At 49.6% G+C, this 22,413-nt stretch overlaps 1 protein-coding gene across 1 annotated transcript in view; it reads left to right on the forward strand.

The window, feature by feature from the left end:
* The first annotated feature begins 788 nt into the window (after nt 1-788).
* Nucleotides 789-22,413, forward strand: part of FAM78B (family with sequence similarity 78 member B) — a 93,601-nt gene continuing 71,976 nt past the window's right edge. Inside the window, exon 1 of the mRNA XM_019986618.2 lies at nt 789-1,247. Within this exon, the coding sequence (XP_019842177.1) occupies nt 985-1,247 (263 nt within the window). The 5' untranslated portion in view covers nt 789-984. The remainder of the gene's footprint in view (nt 1,248-22,413) is intronic.

Here is a 22,413-nt window from a genome sequence, read left to right on the forward strand (position 1 = left end):
TCTCGGTCCCACCCACTCACCCCAGAAGGGGTCCCCGCAACCCCCAAGCCCACCCCTAGAGAACCACCCACTGCAGCCCCGCCCCTCCCGAGACCCACGTGTCGGGCCCCACCCCGGCGCTGGCGGCCCTTTAAACACCCCCACCTTTACACAGTACCCCCCCAACCCCGACCCGAACGGCAGCCGGAGAGGGACAAAACTCATGGCGTTCAGCCAGCTTCCTCCGCGGATCACGTCCCGGACTGCCCTGCCCGTGGGGCCTTCCACCCTGGGTCACAGCCCCTTGCGGCCCCGAGCCCGCGGCGGCCCGGCAGAGGAGTGTCGCAGCGGCCCAGCTGCGGGGCGGGGCCGGCGGGAGAGCAGGTCTCCGCCGCTGCCACGGCTGCCTCCGCCTGCTGCTCAGGCTGCCCGCTCGCCCGCCGCTGGGTGCGCTGCACGCGGGGGGCCGCCGCGGTGCAGAGGTTCATGCAGCGGCGGCGGCGGCGGCGGCGGCGGCGGCGGCTGCTGCCGCTGCCGCCGCGGAGGCAGACAGACCGGGCGCTGCCGCCGCCGCCGCCCTCCCCCGGCTCCATGCCGCCACCGCTGCCGTCTCCTCCTCTCCGGCGAGGGGCGGGGGGCTCCGGCCCGGGGTGGGCACCACTCCTCGCAGCGCTGCTCCCCTCCCTGCCCTCCGCTAGGGCCCTGGAGCTGGCGGGGGCGCCCGCTGCCTTCTAGGAGCGCACGCTCTCCGCGCGCCCTGCGGGAGAGAGGGGGCGGGCGTGGGCGGGGGCGGGCGGGCGTCGGGGCAGCCGGGACCCCGCAAGGCGGCGAGAGGAGGGGGCTGCCTCGGAGGATGCCCGGCGGCGGCTCCCCGCTCTTGGGCGCGAGCTGAGCCGGACCCAGAGCGGGCGGCGCGTCGCCATGCCGGTGTGACGGGCGCCCCCGGCTGCCCGCGCGGTCCCCGGCGCTGCCCCACGCCGCGCCGCGCCGGCGCCGGGCGGCAGGATGGGCTGTATCCAAAGCATTACCTGCAAGGCGCGGATCCGGCGCGAGAACATCGTCGTGTACGATGTGTGCGCCACCATCGACCAGTGCCCCACGCGCATCGAGGAGACCTCGCCCATCGTCCTGCGCTACAAGACCCCCTACTTCAAAGCTTCAGCCCGCGTGGTCATGCCCCCCATCCCCCGCCACGAGACCTGGGTGGTGGGCTGGATCCAGGCGTGCAACCAGATGGAGTTCTTCAACACCTACAGCGACCTGGGCATGTAAGCGACCGGCCGCGCGGAGTAGGAGCGGGCTTCGTGGCAGGGTCTCTCCCCACCCCGACCCTCCTCCCCAGCTCCTTCTTACTGCTCTCCCCATCCTTTTTATAAACCTTCCTCCCGCCTCCTTTTCCATCTCCCTCCTCCCTACGCTTTTGTCTCAGTGACAGGGCTGATGTGTGTAGGGAGGCTCCTCGCGAAGGCATTTTCTCGTAGTTTGCTTCTGATTCCCTATGAATGCTAGGAGCACGGTGCGGGGCGGGAAGAACGCTCTGAGGAGGGTTCAAGAGACGGAGGTGGGGGTGGCTGGCTAGTGCCCTGGGAGTTTCGGGGCGCCGTCTGTGGTTTGCAGGGCTTCTGGGGAAGAGTTTGGGGGGACCTGTAGAGAGTAGTGGAGTGCTGGGGGCGCGTGGGCTGTACCGCGCGTGCTTTGGAGAAACCCGAGCCGGTTTGGAGAGGAAGGTCCCAGGCGTCCAGCCTGGACTTGGTCTGCCCTTGTTCCTTCGACTGTTGACTTCGAGTTCTTGTACCCCGAACCGGAAAGCCTGGAGGCGTTTCCATCCGGAACCGCACACCCGACAGCCACCTCTCTGGCTCAGCGCCCTCCTGAAGAGTACTGGAGGTGGTGGGAGTGGGAAGGCTCCGGGCGCGTCCCAGCGGAGCGAGGCTGATGGCCTTGTGCGAGCAGCCTCTGATTGGCGTGGTGCGATACGTGTCTTTGCTCAGTGAAAGTATGGGTCTCATGTCGGTCTAGGGTCTTTACTTACTCCAAAACTTTATTCTCCGGCGCTGGGAGGGATTCCCCAGCGCCCACCGCCGAATTCTGTCCGAGAGATGGGAGCTCTCCAACTTCTTTCAGCAGCGCCGCTCGGCGCGCGCCTGGCTCCGCAGCTGCGGTGGAGACCCGGGATCGCGGCGACTCCTCTGCCGCCAGGGGCCGACAGCCTGCCCCGGCACCGCAGGCTGCTGACAGTCGCGTCCAGGACTTTTTTATTAACTAAATTTTCATAACTCCCTGCCAGACTCCTTTCAGAAGTACACTCTACACAGTTGGCAACTACAATGGCTAAAAGGTTTGGGGCCTGCATTTTGCCTGCTGTTACAATGTAGGTCTAAACACCCTAATTAGCTTGCAGCCCGTAGGGAAACCCTCTTCTGAAAAGTCAGCCTCATTTCATTAGTAATCTAAAACTCCAGAGTTCCCAAGGTTCATCTTTTGAATATGGATATAAGGTGGGAGAGTTTCCATTTTAAAAGGTCAAACTATCTTTTTAACAGCAGTTTGCAGGCTTTTTATTGCACTTTGGGAGCATGTAAGTTAACACTAGTCATAGGTGCTAAAAGGAATTCTGACAGGTTGCTTTGTCTCTCCCGGCTTCCACTCCCACCCTTTTCCCCACCCCAGAGAGTCTGAACTTTCCTCTCTAATCATAAAAATACAATTCTGGAGAAAGCTCCTTCCTAGGGAAGATGTGTGACAGCCCGGTTTACTCCGTCTCTGCACCCGGAGTGTATCTTGTCTTTCTGGAAGGCAGCTGGATGTGAGAAATAGGGGAAATCTTATTTGGGGTGAATTCTGGTGGCTCAGATGGTAAAGAATCTGCCTGCAATTCAAGAGATCCTAGTTCAGTCCCTGGGTTGGGAAGATCCCCTGGAGAAGGAAATGGCTACCTACTCCAGTATTCTTGCCTGAAGAATCACATGGACAGAGGAGCCTGGTGGGCTACAGTCTCAAAGAGTCGGACACAACTGAGCAACTAACACACATGCCATTTACAAACATACAGCCCCTCAAAAGAATTATTATATCTGAACATGTGTGTCTTTTAAAGATTTTTTTTTTTTTAAGAAACTCATTATTTCCAGCTAAATCAGAGAAAGCCCCAGACAGGGCAAGGGCACCCTCACGTTTGTTCTCTTGGCCTGGCCCTAACGGCAGTGTGCAGCATTGGTTGGGGGCAGTAATTGCAGCCTGGGGCCACTCTGGGAGACACGAGGTGGGACTGAGCCGAAAGTCTTATTTTCCCAAGACTGCACAGCCAAGAGTCTCTGCTGCCTCACATCTCCTGTAAATTAGTAATCTGAAAGTAAATAAATCATTCTTTCATAAAAGAGAATATATTCCACCTCAGGAGAAGCCAAGGTGAGGTATAAACAGACATGGTAGTTGAACTTCCTTGACTCTATGAGATGTGTCTACATGGGAACCCACTTTAGGGTGTGAGTTGGTGTCTGCTCAGAGGGACACATTCTCCCTGACCCTTCCTTGCTGAGTTCTTGCCTTTGGGATTTGGAGGGGAAAAAAAGTTCTGCCTTTAAACTACCACTTTCAGTATTTTAAGATTCTTGCTTTTCATGTTGTTGTTGGCGGGGGACAAAAATAGTCCCCAAGAAATCATAAAACATATTATTTTAGATTTGTGTCCAGGGGCCTCCTGTCTTTGTGGCTGCAATAATGGCTGTGTGTGTTTAAGGCCTCTTTGGAGCCTGGATTTGATTGAACCAATTTCCACGAAATGTTTGAGCCCTGAAAACTTGGCCAATGTAAACTTTCTGATAGAAACCCATATTGCATTAAAGTCACTGCAGCCTATTAGTTATTATGTCCATTTTAGCCAGTACCTTGAGTGGAGAAAACACCACAGGCTGAATTCTCCCCCCTGTGTAATGCTCTTGTTACATGAAGTATGGTATGATGAGAGACTATAGGTTATAAAACTGCCTTTTTCAACATTTAAAAGGGACTATGCCAGAGGAAACCTGCAACTTAAAATGCCAAGAAAATTTATCTATAGGTTTAAAGAAAACATGAGCTTTCATGGTTTAAATTTCTCCACATTTCCAAGAAAGAAAAGGCTTCTACAAGAGCATTTGAAGTAGCTGATGGTCAGGATGGCCAGAGCTTAATTTGAACTTTAACTCAAGTGACTTGAAACTCCCTCTAGTGATTCTGTAGGAAGCAGGCTATTAATGCTTGTGGCCCCCATTTCTTTCTCATTTGGCCCTGATGAACCTGCTCCTGCAGCCCTGCCAAGACTGCTGCAAGGCTTCATCCTTCAGGGAGGAAGAACCACTGGATTTTCTCAATCAACCCATCAATAAACAAATGTTTATTTTACCAACTGCCTCTGATGTACCAGTGCCAGCAAAGAAAACAAAGGAATAAGCAGGCAGCTTCAGTGTTCCTCAGTGCAGGAGGTAAGTAGGGGCACAGGCAGAAAAGGCCAGTGCTCCCAAGTAATATAGGAGAAATGCCAGAGAAAGGGACCAGGCCAGGTATTCTCGATATGTAAAGACTCAAGCTGGATGCAAGGGACTGGTGAGATTCAGCCAGGCAAGGAGGAGGGGCTAGTTCTAAAGGGCAAAACCAGCAAATACATGGAGTAGGCAAATAGAAGGGGGCGCACAGAGGCAGTAGAGGAGCTTTCAAGGTGAAGAACAGTGGGCGATAAGGTCAGAAAGGGTCTGCTGGGAAGGCCTGGAAGAGTAGATCTGGAAAAGGGAAGCTTGAGATCAGATCTTCTTAACCAAAAGAGTATGAGGAAGCGCTTCATACCCTTTCAGTGCCTCTTGGGCATACAGGAGCTTTTCAGTAGAGACTTAAGACCTTTATGATAGAACAGGGTTTGTTTTATTTTCTAATTTATTGATATAGTTGACTTACAGTGTTGTGCCAATTTCTGCTGTACAGTGGAGTGATTCAGCCTACATATGGACAGGGAGGCCTGGCATGCTGTGATTCATGGGGTCACAAAGAGCTGGACACGACTGAGCGACTGATCTGATCTGATCTGTTATTTGGGGGGGCTCAGCCCATAAAGAATCCACCAGCAATGCGGGAGACTGGGTTCAATCCCTGGGTTGGGAAGATCCCCTGGAGCTGGGCATGGCAACCCACCCCCGTATTCTTGTCTAGAGAATCCCATGGACAGAGGAGACTGGCAGGCTACAGCCCATGGGGTCACAAAGAGTCAGACATGACTTGGAGGACTAAGCACAAGTACATATATGTGTACACACACACACACACACAGACACACACTCTTTTCTGTTACGGTTTATCACAGGATAGAGCGCAGTTCCTGTACAGCACGGTAGGCCCTTGTTGTTTATCTGTTGTATGTGTGATAGTTTGCATCTGCTAATCTCAGACTCCCAATCCATCCCTCCCCCCACCCCATGATGGAAGTTTTGAATGCTCGAGTACAATACCCAAGAGTAAGGAGTGGGGTTCATGTGCCAAAGATGCAGGCAAAGCTGAGGTCAGGGGGAGAGCCGGCAGCGGCTGAAGGCCCTTCCCGCTCCCTCCGCGCCTAGGTGTGGTGTCTTCTAGAGCTGTAAGGGTCAGCTGTGGTCAGCTTAGGGCTGACAGTGTAGGGCTTGGAGAGCCTTGGCCTGGGTGCAGCTTGAGGAGCTGGGAGCTTACGCCTCACCTTCAGGAGACAGCTCCTGCCTGTCTCTCTCCTCCTCCCGCAGAGCCAACATTACTGAGGGTTTGACTATCCCCACCCACCTCTGTTACCGTTTCAGTTTATTCCAAGCTGGTTTCTCTCAGTTCCAAATTTGCGCTTGCTCAGCTTGTCTGGGCTTTCCATATTTCCAGATCCAGCGGACACTTACCTTTTCATCAATATTCTGTATGACAGCTTTCCTGTGTCTTGAGTCACTTCCATCATTTAGCCCTCCTGCTGTTTTTCTGGCTGTTCCTCTATCTGACCTCAAAGTGCAGTTCACTGGGACACTTCTCATTCTGTACTGGATGGATAGTTATTTCATCCATCCCAAGGGCACCAGATGGCCTCTGGGACAGAGTCACCTGCAGTACAGGCGTATGTGTCTACACAGTGTCCACTTGGCTGGCTGGAAGAAATCTCAAGCTCAGCGTATCCAAACCTGTGCTCTCAATCTCCGCTATAGCTCCCACCCAAAAGCTGCACCTCTGCCATTCTTTCCCATCTTAGTAACACCTTCAGTCCCTGGGTTGCTTCAGCTGAAAATCCGTTTGTCACTGTAGATATTTCCCCCGACATTCATTCCATTATCAAATCCTGCTGATCCCATCCCGCAGATAACTAATCCAGCCACCACTTTCTATGCCCACCTCTTCCAGTGTAGGACATGTCACCATCCCCTATCACTTGCTCCGACAGAGGATTTCTGACCAAACTTGCCACTTCTGTTCTTGCCCTCCCCCATATGTTCCAGCCTATCCCCCATATGATAGTCAAGTGACATTTTAGAAATGTAAATACTGTTGCTTTCTTGCTTAAACCCTTTAATGGCTTCCCTTTACAATCCCAGGATGAAATTTGCAAATCTCTTCCCACTCTGAATGTCTGTTCTTAAGCCTCTTCAACCTTTTTTCATTTCTTCAGAGAAACTAGCTTCATCCTGATTCAGAACTTCTCCATGTGCTGCTCTCTGTCTGAAATGCTCTACACACCTACCCTTTTCTAGCAAATTCCTACTCCTCATTCAGGTCTCAGCCGTTACCTCAGAGAGGCAACCCTGAGTTCATAGTTTATATTAGGGTTGTCCTGTTCTCTTGAATAACACACTACTCTTTTAGTTGTTACCGTTAATAAGCCAGTATTTATATGTTTATGTAACTTCTGATTTATCTACAAGACTGTAAGCCCCATTAAAGCAGGTATTATATACATTTTATTTCTCTGTGAATAGTGCTTGGCCCATAACAGGTGTTAAACATTTGATCAAAATAAAGGAGCCCTTTTTCTAACCTCAAATAGTCTGTGTCCCTTTCAAAAAATCATGTGTCTCTGGAAAATTAGCCTTTCATGTAAAACCTAGTGCTAATTCCACAAATCTCTCCAACTCCCGACACTCCAGCAGTCGCTTGACACACGAGCAGTTGAACTCCACCGTGCTTCTGTGTCATTTTGAGCTGCATCGTCCCGTGAGATTCCCTGCTCCTCAACCCAGGGCACGTGTATGCCGCTCCCCCTGTTTCCCTGTGGTCTTCTGCACACCAGGAGTGGGGTTCAGTAAACACTGAGGCCTGCCTGTCACGTTGCCTGCTGCAGAGTGGCATTCAGCTGAATGCCATGTCCCATGCCCAAGGAGCTGGGACATGGAAGCCGTGTCCTAGCACAGCTCCACCTGCATCATCAACTCATAGCCTGAACTCCGGGACTTCTGGAGGTGATGGTCCTAGCCAGGCCGAGTAGGGCGATTGCCCCCCTTGTTCAGGGCAGCACGTGCAGCATAGCTTTGAGCGTGGCCCTCACTGGTCATCGAGATGCCTCCTTCAGGCACTTTGCTCTTGCGTCCCAGGAGCCAGATGAGCGTGAGGTGCAGTGTCCCACCAGGCCCAGTGCCCCTCAGCAGCTGGCGGCCACGTTCTCAGTCTCCCTGTGGAGACCAGAACCTACACCCCTCCCCCATTCCCATGATGCCCCCAGTCAGGGGCCTTATTATCTGGAAGTAGTGAAGGCGGATCCTCACCAGAAACGATGGGGACCCCTGTCCCAGAGCATCAGATGGGAAAGCAGGATGCAATTCCCTTATTAAAGTCCTGAGTGCCCTTGAAAGGGAGGCAGCCTAACCCTTTGCCTCTAATCTTCTCCATCTCGGCAAAAGAGGAGCAGCAGCAGATTAGCTGGTCTTATCAGGAAGCATTAATCTCACTGGAGATAAAGCACAACTCTGGAGTTGGAGGGGGTTAGAGGAACAGGCAAGGAAACATGATTCAGAAAAAGAAGGGGAGCAGTACGTGGGAGTTAAAAACAAAATGTGGCTTGTGTAGCATGGGATGCTGAAACAGCTGCGCTGGGTGGAGAAAGCAGGACAGGTGAGCTGGGAGGTGCGGGACTGCAGGGTGTCAGCGACCTTCCCCATGACAGCAGCGGCAGATACTGTTTGTGGGGTGAGGTCTGCACATGCTTCATGATCTAGGTTAAAGGAGGCTGCCAGTTGAGTCAGGAAATGCAGAATCTAGTGTAAGATGCAAGATCCCAAACATCCCCTTCCCTCTGATTTGTGGAGTGCTGCGATCTTGTCTCATCCTCCCTATTATGACCCTGGGAGCTAGATGCTCTGATTATATCTGTTGAGAAAACTAAGGCTCAGGGAGTCAGAGGACTTGCCTGAGATCATGCATCTAGTTGGTGGCTGAGCTGAATCTTTGTGAGAGGGTAGGGCCAGGAGGGTGAGATACCAGGTCCATCCATTGCTGAGCTCATTCCCTGGGAGCAGGGGGACACCTCCTCACCTCTCAGGGACCCAAGCTGGCCAGGACTGCAGGTTTTAGTCCTGTGCTGTCTCCTCCAGGATCTTCCCTTGGGCTCACATGTCAGCCCAAATGGGCAGCCCTGGACCCCAGACCCCTCAGTTATTGTACTTGTGAGCCCTTTCATCCCTCAAACTCTCCACACAATTGCTGTTTGGACAGATGATTAAGAGGAAAAAAGAGGACCCCCTTCTGGTAGTGGGAAGGACCCCTGGCTCTACCCTCACTCATCGGACTTTCCGCTGGCTCCTAGGAATTCTTATACTATTATTGCAAGGTTCACTCAGGCCTAGCTGTGTGGACTGTGTGCGCTGTGTTAGCTGTGTGGACCCCACTCCCTCAGCAGCTCTGACACAAGCCAGTTGGAACTGTCCACTGTGCCAGTTGAGGGTATACCAGCTCTCTTTCCAGCACAGGGATTTGAGTCAGAAGACCTTGGATTTGATTCTGAGCCATATGACCTTTGGCAAATTCCTTAACAATCAATCTAGTGTCTAGTTCGCATTCATGTAAATAGACAGCAAAAAGTCCTGTGCTGTCTACTTGGCTGGGGGTCAGGAATCAAGTGAGATGAAAACCGTGAAAGTGCTCTCCAGACTGGTGTATTGTGCACGTGTTTTTTTGTTTTGTTTTTTTTATAGCGCATGACTCTTGTTGGGCTTCCCACGTGGCTCAGCAGTAAAAAATCTACCTGCCAATGCAGGAGATGTGGGGTCAATCCCTGGGTTGGAAAGATCCTCTGGAGAAGGAAAGGGCAACCCACTCCAGTATTCTTGCCTGGAGAATTCCATAGGTGGAGGAGCCTGATGGGCTCCAGTCCATGGGTTCGCAAAGAGTCAGACATGACAGAGCAACTAAACAGCAACATGGCTGTTGTTACTAGAGGGTGACTCTGGATCAGCCTCAAGGAACAGGGAGGTTGTGGCTTCCCGCACAGAGAGAAGCATTCACACTCTGGGGAAGGGTCCCTCGTGCATCAGCCACACTCCCCCAAGTGCCACTCAGAGTCAGAGGGGAGGAGAAAGGCTCACTTTATACTTCAGATCCAGGGCTGTTTTTCATTCATACTCAGAGGAAGGGGGTAGCTGCTACCTTTTGTCCCACCCAGAGGTTGCCCTCCCAGATCTGCTCTGAGCTGTGGACTCTGGGCAGCAGCCAGGACCCTGCCGCTCCCAGTCCTTGGCGCCATGCCTGCATCTCAGCCAGGTCCTCATGGGGACTGCCAGCCCTGCCCCCAGACCCCCTGATGTCAGTGTCAGTTAGGCCCCAGATGAGAAGTCAAGGACTTGGGGCTGGAGTGATACTGTGCTGTCCCTTTTCAGGAAGGTCTGGAGTTTCCAGCCTGAGTGGGCAATGAGACCCACACCTGAAATAATTTGTGTCCAAAACTATTTCTAATACATTCTTCCTGATACATCTTATAGTAGATCTTTAACTTATACTTTCATGAATTTGTCCCTTTAGAAGGCAACCTCACGTAATCCTGAAATCATGAGAGCTATGTAGGACAGCCATTTTTCCTATTTTAAATAAGCAAGCTGATTAAATAACTAATGTACTCAAGGTCACTCACTGTGGCAGGCACTGGTAGAATCAGGGCTGCCTCATGCCCTCCTGTGCCAAGTGCATGGTCTGTGCCAACCCTGTACAGGAGGTGGGGATGAGAGAGGTCATCCCCGGGGTTGTGTACATGGAGCCCCAGGGGCAGTCGGTGCACAGGCATTTTGGAGGGCATCATTTATGGTCTCTGAAGATAAGAGTGGGCAGATAGGAACATCCAAATGTGTTCCAAAAAGGCAAACAGAAATTTTCAGGCTGTCCAATTAAGCAAAATAAATAAGGCCGTGTGTCACCTGACGGCGCCTCGGTGGGGTTACTGTGACAAGCCTGTCTCAAAAAGCCTCTGGCTGACTGACTCTCTGGAGACCTGACCTTTCCAAGCTGGCGTGTGGGCTATGTCAGGCCAGGGTGCCTAGAGGCTGTCAGAAGTCTGGCTAATGGGAAGCAATAAATCGGCATCCTCAGTCAGCAAGCTCAGCAGCATCCTGAAGGGACAGGCAGGCCAGGGAGGTCACGGTTTGTGGGCACGAGTGGTGACAGGGACAGCCTTTGGCAAGGCTGGAAACTGCCAGAAACAGGCAAAGGAAATGTTCCTTTGCCCTGGGCATGGGTAAGGGGAGTGAGTCAGGATCTGGCATGTGTCGGGAGGGAAGGATGAAGAATGAGAAGTGGCTTTCTCCCTCCTCCTCCTCCCAAGAACCACCAGCTGAGCTTCCATTCCAAAATGGCAAATGACAGCCTTCACACCAAAGCCTGGGCAACTCGCTTCAAGACCAGGCTTTAACTGACTCGAATATCTGAGGCTCTTTCAAATTTCCATAAATAAACTTCACTGTTTTTTTTTGTTTGTTTTTTTTTGTTTTTTGAGGAAGGATAAGAGATTTGTGCTAAAGAACTAAACCCAAATTCCTGTTGAAGATGTCTTCCTGACCCTTGGAGCCAGGGAGCTTGTCTTCCTGGGACACATGTACACTTTAAGAAATGGGCAGGCATTAGGCTATTGTCTGTCTCCCACGAGGCTGTAAACAATGTATTCAACTTAATGATCACAGCCACCGTTTATTGAAGACTTCGCCAGTGCTAGATACTTCGTATGCTCTGAGAGCCGGGTACCATACTATCCCCACATTAGAGATGACAAAACCAAGGCCCAGAGAGAGTGGGTAACTTCCCTAGCATTAACCAGCTCACAAGCAACAGAGCTAGGATCGGAACCCAGAATTCCAGTGACTCCTTACGATGTTTCACTGCTGCATTAAGGCCAAATGGTAGAGTGAATGGATGAACACATGGGTGAGCAGAGAGCGTTCAATATAATGCCTTGAGTGCTTGCCTTTGTCCTTGCTGTGGAGACTCAGGGAACAAAGCGTTTAAATCACTTTGGAAGCAGCCAGTCTCGTCGCCTCCCAGCTGGTTTGCTCAGCTGGTCCGGGCATGTTAATGAGATCAGGGTCTTGGGGTCAGACCCAGGGGACCCTCCCAGCACCCAGGTCAGCACTCTCTGCCCTTCCAGCTGCCTCACACAAGACTGCTTCCAGGTACCAGTCATAGCAGACTCTAGGTTACAGGGCAGAGGCACAGCCGGGAAAATGCGAGTCAACAGAGTCACCCTTGACTTGGGGGTGTTAGGGCCATGTGAGAAATCGTGTAGCCCAGCTGCTCACATTACAGACGGGGACAGTGAGCCCCAGAGAGGTGCACTGACACAGCGAGTGAGTGCTGGAGCCGGGAAGAGACCCGGGTCTCTCTGACTCCACAGCCAACGTTCTTCACCACCAGGCTGCACTGGGCCTGACGGGGAGCAGGTAGCTCACTCCATGAGTCAAGGCTGGTGCACCCCGGTCTGTAATGCAGTCATCAGGGGTCAGCGCCACCTATTTCTCGTTTGTTGAGGGTCCGAGTCTGTGGGCCGCCCAAGGGAGGCCAAAGCACAGCCCTTCTGCACAGAGAGGAAGTCAGATGGGCCCTGGGGAACAGCTACCCAGGTGCCAGGAGCACAGAGACCAGCCTCTTCCCAGTGTCCATAGGCAGTGATTAGCAAACCAGAAAGGAGAGGGGCTCCCCGGAGACGCCCGGCACAGATGGCAGGAAACGGGAGGGCTTGGCAGCCAGGGGAGGAGGCATGCATGGAAAAATTGAAAATTGAGATTCGGCCTGGATGCCCAACAACCCAGAATCCATTTCCTCCGCCCCTCAATGCTCCCCATCCCCAGCCCAGGTGCCAAGGCCATCCCCGGGCCCCTGGTCCCCTGCCCACAGGCAGCAGGGTAGCTCCAGGGCCCCTGGCAGCTCCAGAAGAAATGAGATCCAAGTGATGTCAGAGATGGCAGATTGTGAGGGGGCCAGGGCCCTCCCCTGACAGCAGGGCTCAGCTGGGTGGCCCCTGTGGAGCGGGAGCAGATGGGGAGTCTGAAAGGGAGATCCTGGAAGCCTGGAGACTGTTTCTATTGTGGCTTTTAGTTGGGTTTTCTCCTTTTTTTTTTTTTTTTTTTGTGAACTCAATACAGTTTAGCATCGGGTTCTGATCCAGTTTTGCTGTGTCTGCTTACTCTAAAGGAGGTGAGGGCGGGGAGGAGCAGGAGCGAGCAAGCTGGGCTACAGCACAGTTTGCTTTGTCCTTGTTGGGATCTGAGGGATGGATTAGAGGAAGAGGGAGCTGAGTTTGTGCCTCCAGGCAGCCTGTCACCTCTGCCTATCTGGCTGAATCCAAGATCTTTGCACCACTCCAGGCTGCCTCTCCTGAGGAAGATGCTAGAAATTCAGCATGATGTCAGGGAGTCTGCTTTCTCTACACATGGTCCCATTCCAGCGTTAGCCCTCCCTTTCAAAACCTGTACTAGTGACCTACCTCTGGCATTCTCTAGAGGCCTCCGTGGAGGAGGAGACACCTTTAGGTCTCCTGTCTAATCAGCCTATATTTGGGAAGGCTTTGCCTGCCTTTATCCCTGTCCAACACTTGTGCTGTCTCCGTGTCCATCTCAGTATCTCCCTGCTTGCCCTCTGACCCTGTTTCTGGTCAGGCGCTCTTTCAAGCTGTTGGGCTTTAGCCAGATGCCTGCTCCCAGGCGCCCTGTCTCCTGGCCCTCCTAGTCAGGCTTACTCTGTCCCTCTGATGGGGAGACACAAGTGCAGAGGGAGCTGCTGCCAGAGAAGCTCACACACGCCTCTGTCCTCCTTGGACCCTCCAAGCCTGTCCTGGACTTCCACCTTCGTCTCTTGAGTGAGCATGATCTCTGTAAAGAAAACTGCTTGTGCCTTAAATGGGCAACTAAACTAGTGTTCTGGAGGTCTGATGAGGCAGCCGGAAGAGCTAGAACCAGAGCACCAGAGACAGCCTCAGAGCAGGTGGGGGCAGGGATGAGGAGATCAGTGTGACAAGCCTTCAGGCCTAGGCAGCACACAGTCTGGAGCAGGGAGAGGGGGCATAAAAGGAGGTTCAGAACCTGCTTTACAGCCCTTGGCTTCCCAGCAGCCATCAGAAAGGCCTGGGTGTCCAGAGCAGACCCTCAGACAGAGAGGACAAGTGGCAGGGATAGATGGAGTCCCGGGGAACCATGGGCAGCCTCATTCCTGCCCAGCATGCCGAGATAAGCTCTGGACGCTTTGTCTTCCCAGGTGTGAACGTGGGGGGGACTGGCCCATCCTTGTTTGGACCCCACCCCACCGCACAGCCGATGCCACAGAACAACCTCCCGCAGAGGCTTCCCTGCAGAAAAGCCCCCGCAGGAAACTTTCTCCACATGGGTAGTCGAGCTGAGAGGCTTCTGAGATGGAAGGGAGGACCGGAGCCGGGAACTCCAAAGTGGTCTCTCTGCAGCCAAGGCAAACATCCTCCTGCCCGAGCCAGTGCCGGCTCCTCTCAGATGTCTCTGGAAGAGTTCATCTTTTCAGGACCTAAATCCCACCGGGAACCTAGACCATCTGGCTACTAGTGGGGTTGCTAAATCACTGTTGAAAAGACTTTCAGAAATGGACCTGATGGAGAGTTGGACCCAGGGCAAGGCTGACAGAGAGGGGTCTTGCAGATGTAGTGCCAAGGGCCCCTCTCTCCTGCAGAAACCCCAGGCCTCACTGCCGAATGGAAGGAGAGAATTTGTCCGCATGAGAAGAAGTTTTCATGGAAACTGTCAACCTTAGGATCTGTGCCCAGTTACCTTTCCACCAAGTGGCCAGTGGTCTTTCACCAAATAGTGGCGTGGATCCCACATTAAGGCTGAGACATGGGTACAGCCCTCATGGAGGATTGTTTGTATCTACTTGGAATTGAAGATGGTTTCCTCTCCACTCACAGAGGCCATAGTTTCTGCAGTTTGTATCAATGCCTTCAGACTTGGGATTAAGGAGTCACAGGCCAGGTACCCCTACCATCGGACAAACAACCGCTATTGAGCCGAGAACAGTGGGGGTGCTTCTGGATGAGAACACAGGCATGTTTGTGTGGTTATTCTGAGAAAGAAATCCCCTACTTGGATGCCAAGAGGTTTTTTTCAAGATTTACCCTCAGCATCTGGTGCCTCCTGAAACGTCTGGTTGTCAGAATTGGTATCTAGAGTTACATGCCAGTGTCTGCGTCCACGAGAAGGAAAAGCACCTTGGAGTGTTGTCATCCCATCTTGAAAGAACAAAGACATTGAAAAAGTATTCTCCTAGAAATATCTCTGGTTAAATGGAAGCAGAGTAGCCAGAGAGAAAGAAGTGGGTGGGATGGTCAGGCTGTTTTCACTGGGACAGGTCAAGGGCTAAGTATCTATCAACAGTTCAAGAGCGCAGACCAGTTTATAAGGTAGCAACGAACTCCTGAACTGTTTCAAGTCTACATGCAGTTGTTTCCAGTCTCAAGTGTTCATTTTCTTCAGATGCATCCCTGTTTGTCAACAGTGGGATATTTACATGACCCAGGATAGAACTGAGGTGGGTCTCCCTGACAGAAATCACTTTTCATAGGAGCTCAAAATTCCAGTACCAGGCCACTCCATTTAACTTCTAAACATTCCCGACGGGCTTCTATGTATGCTTAAAATGAATGTATTTTTACTATTTCTTATGTCCATAAGCTCAAGCTTGTTAGCTGTGTTATGGAAATGTTCTATATTCTTGCCAAGTTTTATCTGCTCAGTCTATCAATGATTGAGAAAGTCTGTTGAAATTTCTCTCTCGCTTGTGTATTCATGACTCTTCCTGCAGGGCTGTCCACTGTCGTTTTATACATTTTGAGCCTGAGCTTGTTTACCTGTTTGATTTTCAGTTTCCTCTTCATTGCTGACTCCTGGGGATTTGTTTTGCAACCTGAACTGTGGATTCAGTAAGAAATTTGTAACGGAGGGTTTTTCAAGATATTTAGTTTACCACAATTATGATTTGCGTACTAGATTCTTCTGTTCCTCAACTATAGACAGAGCTTTTAGTGGCTACTTTTTCCAGTTTGAAGGGATGCCTTTCAAAGCAAGCTGCCTATCTAGGAAAGGTGCTAAGGTGCTTTGATAAAAAGAGCTGAAGTTTCTTAGCACTGACATTGAGGGTGAAGAGAGGAGCTAAGGCACTGTAAGGATCTTGGGCCCACAGCTCAGGACAAGAGTGTCCAACAAGACCCCTGCTCTGTACTGGGCATGAATGACAGGTGCAAACCACTGCCTCAGTGGACCCAGCGCCTCTGCAATGTGGTAAGCGACTGCTGAATGATAACTGCATTTGCCAACCATTTGTACACAATTCAGGGCCCCGAGATAGCCTTGGCAGGACAGAATGTTCTGCTGGAGAAGAAGCTGCTTTCCTAAGAAACCTCAAGGCCCCACTCAAACACAGGCATCCTCAGTGACTCTCTGTAGTGGCAGAAACATGAGTTGGCTCCAAGATTCCCCACTCTCCTTCCCTGGGCCTTCCCCGCCCCCCAGCCCCGAGGCTCACTTTGCACTGGCATTTGGCTTCTGGCAAATGGTGAGCTTGTTTTACCTCCTTCTGTTCCAGATGGCTCTGAGAAGGACCAACAGGAGGAAGGAGGGTGGGAGGGCAGCTGGGAGGCAAAGCTGTCTGCTATTTGGAAGGCATATCCAGGGACCCCTGAGAAGGCATACATGCCTGGCATACATGGCCCTGGCACTCAGCAGGCTGACTCTCTCCAGAGGTAGGGGCAGGGGGTGGAGATTCCCTGTATTGAGCTATTTAGGGCTGTGTAGATCTCAAGGTGGTTGGGGCCACATAAAGCTCAACTTAGATAAAGAAAGACAAAGCTAGCATGTCGGCATTTACAAAAATGCTTTCAAGTATGTTACCTCTGTTGAACTTCATGCTCACTCTTAGAGATGATATTGTCCATATAACAAGGGGAAAACCAAGGCTAAGCAAGTTGTAAGTGATTTGTCAGGTTAAGTGAGGAAGTGGTAACACTTGCTATCTGATTCCAAGTTGATTGTTCCCTTTAGGTAGCTGATATTGGAAGGAAAAACAGTGATAGACCTTTGGAAGCTGAAAAGATGTTGAAATTCCATGCTCTGACTCCTTTAAATTTTTTGCAGGTTAAAAGAAGAGGGGAAAAAAAAAAAAAAAAACATAAAAAGAGGTAAAAGGAATTGTCCAAGGTCATACAAAAAGTAAAATGGCAGACCACTTAGCAATCCTCAAAGGATTGCATTTATTTTAAAACTTTGTGTTTCTGATAGCATATCAATTCAGTGAATTTCATTTTTTATGAAAGCTTATCATTTCTTTGGGAAATACACTCCATAATGTAATGATAGTCTACAGGAATGGCCTAGCCTAATAGACAACTATATTGGTAAGAAAGGTCCTGACCACAATTGTCAGCTGGGCCTCCTGACTCCTAACTGGTTGAGTGAATTGTCTCCTCCTTCACATCCATTTAGTACCCATCAGAAATCTGAGTTGTGTAACCCACTTGGCTGTCAGTATAGGTCCATTCCTAACCCAGATGTCTATTATTGATTCATCACCTGATAAGCACAAGACGAACAGGAGATGTTAGGTGTTTTACACAAATTGTTGTTGTTCAGTAGCTCAGTCATATCTGACTCTTTGCGATCCCATGGACTGCAGCACGCCAGGCTGCCCTGTCCTTCACCATCTTGTGAAGCTTGCTCAAACTCCTGTCCATTGAGTTGGTGATGCCATCCAAGCATCTCATCCTCTGTTTTCCCCTTCTCCTCCTCACTTCAGTCTTTCCCAGCATCAGGGTCTTTTCCAATTAGTCATTTCTTTGCATCACTTGGCCAAAGTATTGGAGCTTCAGCTTCAGCATCAGTCCTTCCAAAGAATATTCATGATTTGATTTTCTTTGGAATCTGGTTTGATCTCCTTGCAGTCCAAGGGGCTTTCAAGAGTTTTCTCCAACACCACAGTTCAAAAGCATCAGTTCTTCAGTGCTCAGTCTTTTTACGGTCCAACTCTCACATCCATACATGACTACTGGAAAAACCATAGTTTTGACTATATGAACCCTTGCCGGCAGGGTAATGTCTCTGCTTTTTAATATGCTGCCTAGGTTTGTCATAGCTTTTCTTCCAAGGAGCAAGCGTCTTTTAATTTCATGGCTGCAGTCACCATCTGCGGTGATTTTGGAGTGCAATAAAATAAAGTCTGTCACTGTTTCCATTGTATCCCCACCTATATACCATGACATAATGGGACCAGATGCCATGATCTGCTCTTTGAATGTTGAGTTTTAAGCCAGCTTTTTCACTCTCCTCTTTGATCTTTATCAAGAGGCTCTATAGTTCTTCTTCACTTTCTGCCATAAGGGTCCTGTCATCTGCATATCTGAGGTTATTGATATTTCTCCCGTCAATCTTGATTCCAGCTTGTGCTTCATCCAGTACAGCATTTCATGTGATGTACTCTGCATAGATATTAAATAAGCAGGGTGACAATATACGATCTTGAATCTCCTTTCCCAATTTTGAACAAGTCCGTTGTTCCGTGTTCAATTCTAACTGTTGCTTCTTGATCTGTGAAACCTATATAGGTTTCTCAGGAGGCAGGTACACAAATTACATCTCATTTAAAGTTCATTTATATTCATCTTATCTCTGTTTCACACATAAAGAAACTGAGGTTTTTGAAAGATCATGTAACTTGCCCAAACTCAACAGTGCTAAAACCAGAATTTAACACCAGGTTCAAAGGACTCCAAACATACGCTCTGACCACCAATATTAGTATATTATTGCTTCATCTGAAAGAATAATTCAAACTCCAGGCGGTGGTTGAGAATGCTGGGAACAGCAAATAATTTGAACATCTGATAACAAAACTATTGCAAACATTCTTACCAAACTGCATGCATATGAAAGGTATTTCAAGATTTATCTGTTAAGCCAAAAAATCAGACTTAACAGAATAGTATCAAAGATTTCAGTTCTTTTTGTGTTAACAGCTCTCTAGACCCCTTACATCTTACCTTGCATTCATCTGGGGTTTCTGTGTAGGTGGACCACAGCATTGGAGACTCATTGTTGTAGTTATTATTGTTAAAGATAAAGCCATAGGTGAACAGGTAGAGTGTGCCCCTAGGGAGAAGAGCATGGGGTTCATAGCCATTGGTCACTGAAAATGCATTGTGCTTTACTTCTCTCTGACGGGAAGCACTGTAGCATTAAAAAGCACTGACCTTGCAGCCTCTGTACACAGGTTCAAATCCTGCCTCCACCACTTGTGTGTGTGTGTGTTAGTTGCTCAGTCATGTCTGACTCTTTGCGACCCCATGGACATCTTCTCTGTCCGTGGAATTCTTCAGACAAGAATATTGGAGTGGGTTGCCATTCCCTTCTCCAGGTGGTCTTCCCGACCCAGGATCACACCTGGGTCTCCCGCATTGCCGGCAGATTCTTTACCATCGGAGCTTCTCGGGGAGCCCCTCCCTGCCTCCACCACTTACTAGCCGAGTAACTTCAGGCAGCATAACTAACCTCTCTACAACTCTGCTTCTCCATCCATAATGAGAGGTAATAATATTTCCTACATCATAAAGTTATTAGGAAGATGTAATGAATTCACATTTATAAAGTGCTTAGTATGGTGCCTGATGAGTTGCAGGCATTATGTTTTTGTTACGTTTTAAAAAATAGAATGGAAACCACAATTACAGAAAACTAACCAAACTGATCACATGGACCACAGGCTTGTCTAACTCAATGAAACTATGAGCCATGCCATGTAGGGCCACCAAAGACGGACGGGTCATGGTGGAGAGTTCTGACAAAACATGGTCCACTGGAGAAGGATATGGCAAACCACTTCAGTATTCTTGCCTTGAGAACCCAATGAGCAGTATGAAAAGGCAAAAAGATACGGCACTGAAAGATGAACTCCCTAGGTCAGTAGGTGCTCAATATGCTACTGAAGAAGAATGGAGAAATAGCTCCAGAAAGAATGAAGAGGCTGAGCCAAAGTGAAACCAGTTGTGGATGTGACTGGTGGTGGAAGTAATAGCTGAGAAAAGAAGAGAAGCAAAAGGCAAAGAAGAAAAGGAAAGATGTATCCATTTGAATGCAGAGTTCCAAAGAATAGCAAGGAGAGATAAGAAAGGCTTCCTAAGTGATCAGTGCAAAGAAATAGAGGAAAAGAGTAGAATGGCAAAGACTAGAGATCTCTTCAAGAAAATCAGAGATACCAAGGGAACATTTCATGCAGAAATGGGCACAATAAAGGACAGAAACTGTATGGACCTAATAGAGGCAGAAGATACTAAGAAGAGATGGCAGGAATACACAGAAGAACGACAGAAAATCTAAGATCACTTACCTAGAGCCAGACATCCTGGAGTGCACAGTCAAGTGGATCTTAGGAAGCACTATTACGAACAAAGCTAGTGGAGGTGATGGAATTCCATCTTTGTATCCTCAAAGATGATGCTGTGAAAGTGCTGCACTCAGTCTGCCAGCAAATCTGGAAAACTGTGCAGTGGCCGCAGGCCACAGGAAAAGGTCAGTTTTCATTCCAATCCCGAAGAAAGGCAATGCCAAAGAATGTTCAAACTACAGCACAACTGCACTCATCTCACATGCTAGCAAAGTGATGCTCATAATTCTCCAAGCCAGGCTTCAACAGTACATGAACCAAGAATTCTAGATGTTCAAGCTGGTTTTAGAAAAGGCAGAGGAACCAGAGATCAAATTGCCAGAAAAGGCAAGAGAATTCCAGAAAAACATCTACTTCTGCCAAAGCCTTTGACTGTGTGGATCACAGCAAACTGTGGAAAATACTTCAAGAGATGGGAATGCCAGACCACCTTACCTGCCTCCTGAGAAATCTGTATGCAGGTCAAAAAGCAACAGTTAGAACCGGACGTGGAACAACAGACTGGTTCCAAATCAGGAAAGGAGTACGTCAAGGGTGTATACCATCACCCTGCTTATTTAACCTATATGCAGAGTTTATCATTTAAAATGCTGGACTGGGTGAAGCACAAGTTGAAATCAAGATTGACGGGAGAAATATCAATAACCTCAGATATGCAGACGATACCACCCTTATGGCAGAAAGCGAAGAGGAACTAAAGAGCCTCCTGAGGAAGGTGAAAGGGGAGTGAAAAACCTGGCTTAAAACTCAACATTCAAAAACCTAAGATCATGGCATCCAGTCCCATCACTTCATGGCAAATAGATGGGGAAACAATGGAAACAGTGACAGACTTTATTTTCTTGGGCTCCAGAATCACTGCAGATGGTGACTGCAGTCATGAAATTAAAAGACACTTGCTCCTTGGAAGAAAAGTTATGACAAACCTAGGCAGTGTATTAAAAAGCAGAGACATTACTTTGCCAACAAAGGACCATCTAGTCAAAGCTATGATTTTTCCAGTGGTCATGGATGGTTGTGAGAGTTGGACCATAAAGAAGGCTGAGCACCAAAGAATTGATGCTTTTGAGCTGCAGTCCTGGAGAATACTCTCAAGAGTCCCTTGGTGAGCAAGGAGATCAATCCAGTCAATCCTAAAGGAAATTGGTCCTGAATATTCATTGAAAGAACTGATGCTGAAGCTGAAGCTCCAATACTTTGGCCAGGCGATGCAAAGAACTGACTCATTGGAAAAGACCCTGATGCTGGGAAAGATTGAAGGCTGGAGGAGAAGGGGATGACAGAGAATGAGATGGTTGGTGGTATCACTGACTTGATGGACATGAATTTGAGCAAGCTCCGGGAGCTGATGATGGACAGGGAAGCTTAATGTTCTTCAGTCCCTGAGGTCGCAAAGAGTCGGACATGACTGAGCGACTGAACTGAACTGAATGAACAGTGCCTGATGAGTAACAGGCATTATATGTTTCTGTTACATTTTTTGAAATGGGTGAAGAAATTATTAAATGGACAAATATTTATTGAATACCTGGTATGTGGCAGGAACTGTGCTGGGAAATATTTCATACTGTGAAGAAAAGCTTGCCGTGGTTGTGTAAGAACCCTTTATCCTGCTGGATCAGCCTGGTGGTACTGTGCAGCACCTTGGTACTTGGCACCATGCTGGGTCCAGGAGGCCCACCCAGAGGAGGGAGAACCCTGTAGATGTGTAAAGACCAGCTGACATCCACCATTAGTTCACCTTTTCATCCAGCTTTTCTAGGCAGAATTTCTAGGTATCCAGTTTCCTAGAGTATCCTTGTGGGGTCTAACTTGCTCATCCCTGGACTCTGTTCTCAGGGAAGATCTAGCCTGAGCAGGCAGCAGCCATGAGAGACTTCCCCAGGCCTCCTGTTTACTGATTTCCATCTGGGTGTTATTTTTCCCAGTGTTGTATCTGCTTCCTATCTCTGGAACCATAGCATTCCAGTAAGAGATACCAGCTGTTACCTTCAACAGCCCCTAGGACTTTGCTGACTGTCCTCACTTCACACACAGCCGGTCTTTCCTGTCCTGGGTTTGAACAAATTTCCTTTCCTTGTGTCAATTGCTGGCTTGCAAAGTTGCACTTTGTTCTTCCCGGACATCTCTGTGCTCATCTCCTCCTAGATATGGTCTCCCTTAAACACCAGGCAGGTGAGATCCAGAGCCAGAGCTCAAAGCCCTGGAATTAGGTTATGAACTCAGAATTTCTAGGAACCCTGAGGGCAGGGGGTGAAACCAGCGAAGAGGGACCGTAAGTCATTATCACAAAGTCATAAACTGAGCTTGAGCACGGACTACTGGGGAAGGCTAAGGAACTAATGCTTCACCAGAAGGAAGCCCAGGAAAATTCCAGGTCCTGTGAGCCCAAATGAAATGAATACCAGTGCTCAGGAGGCTCTTTGCCTCTGCTGAGAGGTTGGAGGAAATGTCCCCCAAGACGTGTTCCCTGCTCTCGGTCCACTTTGACATCCTGTTGGCTTTATAATGTGCCACCCCTGGCCCAATAATCAAAAAGGTTAATTCAGA

Source organism: Bos indicus, chromosome 3 (genome assembly GCF_029378745.1).
Source record: "Bos indicus isolate NIAB-ARS_2022 breed Sahiwal x Tharparkar chromosome 3, NIAB-ARS_B.indTharparkar_mat_pri_1.0, whole genome shotgun sequence".
In the NCBI taxonomy this organism is placed as follows: Eukaryota; Metazoa; Chordata; class Mammalia; order Artiodactyla; family Bovidae; genus Bos; species Bos indicus.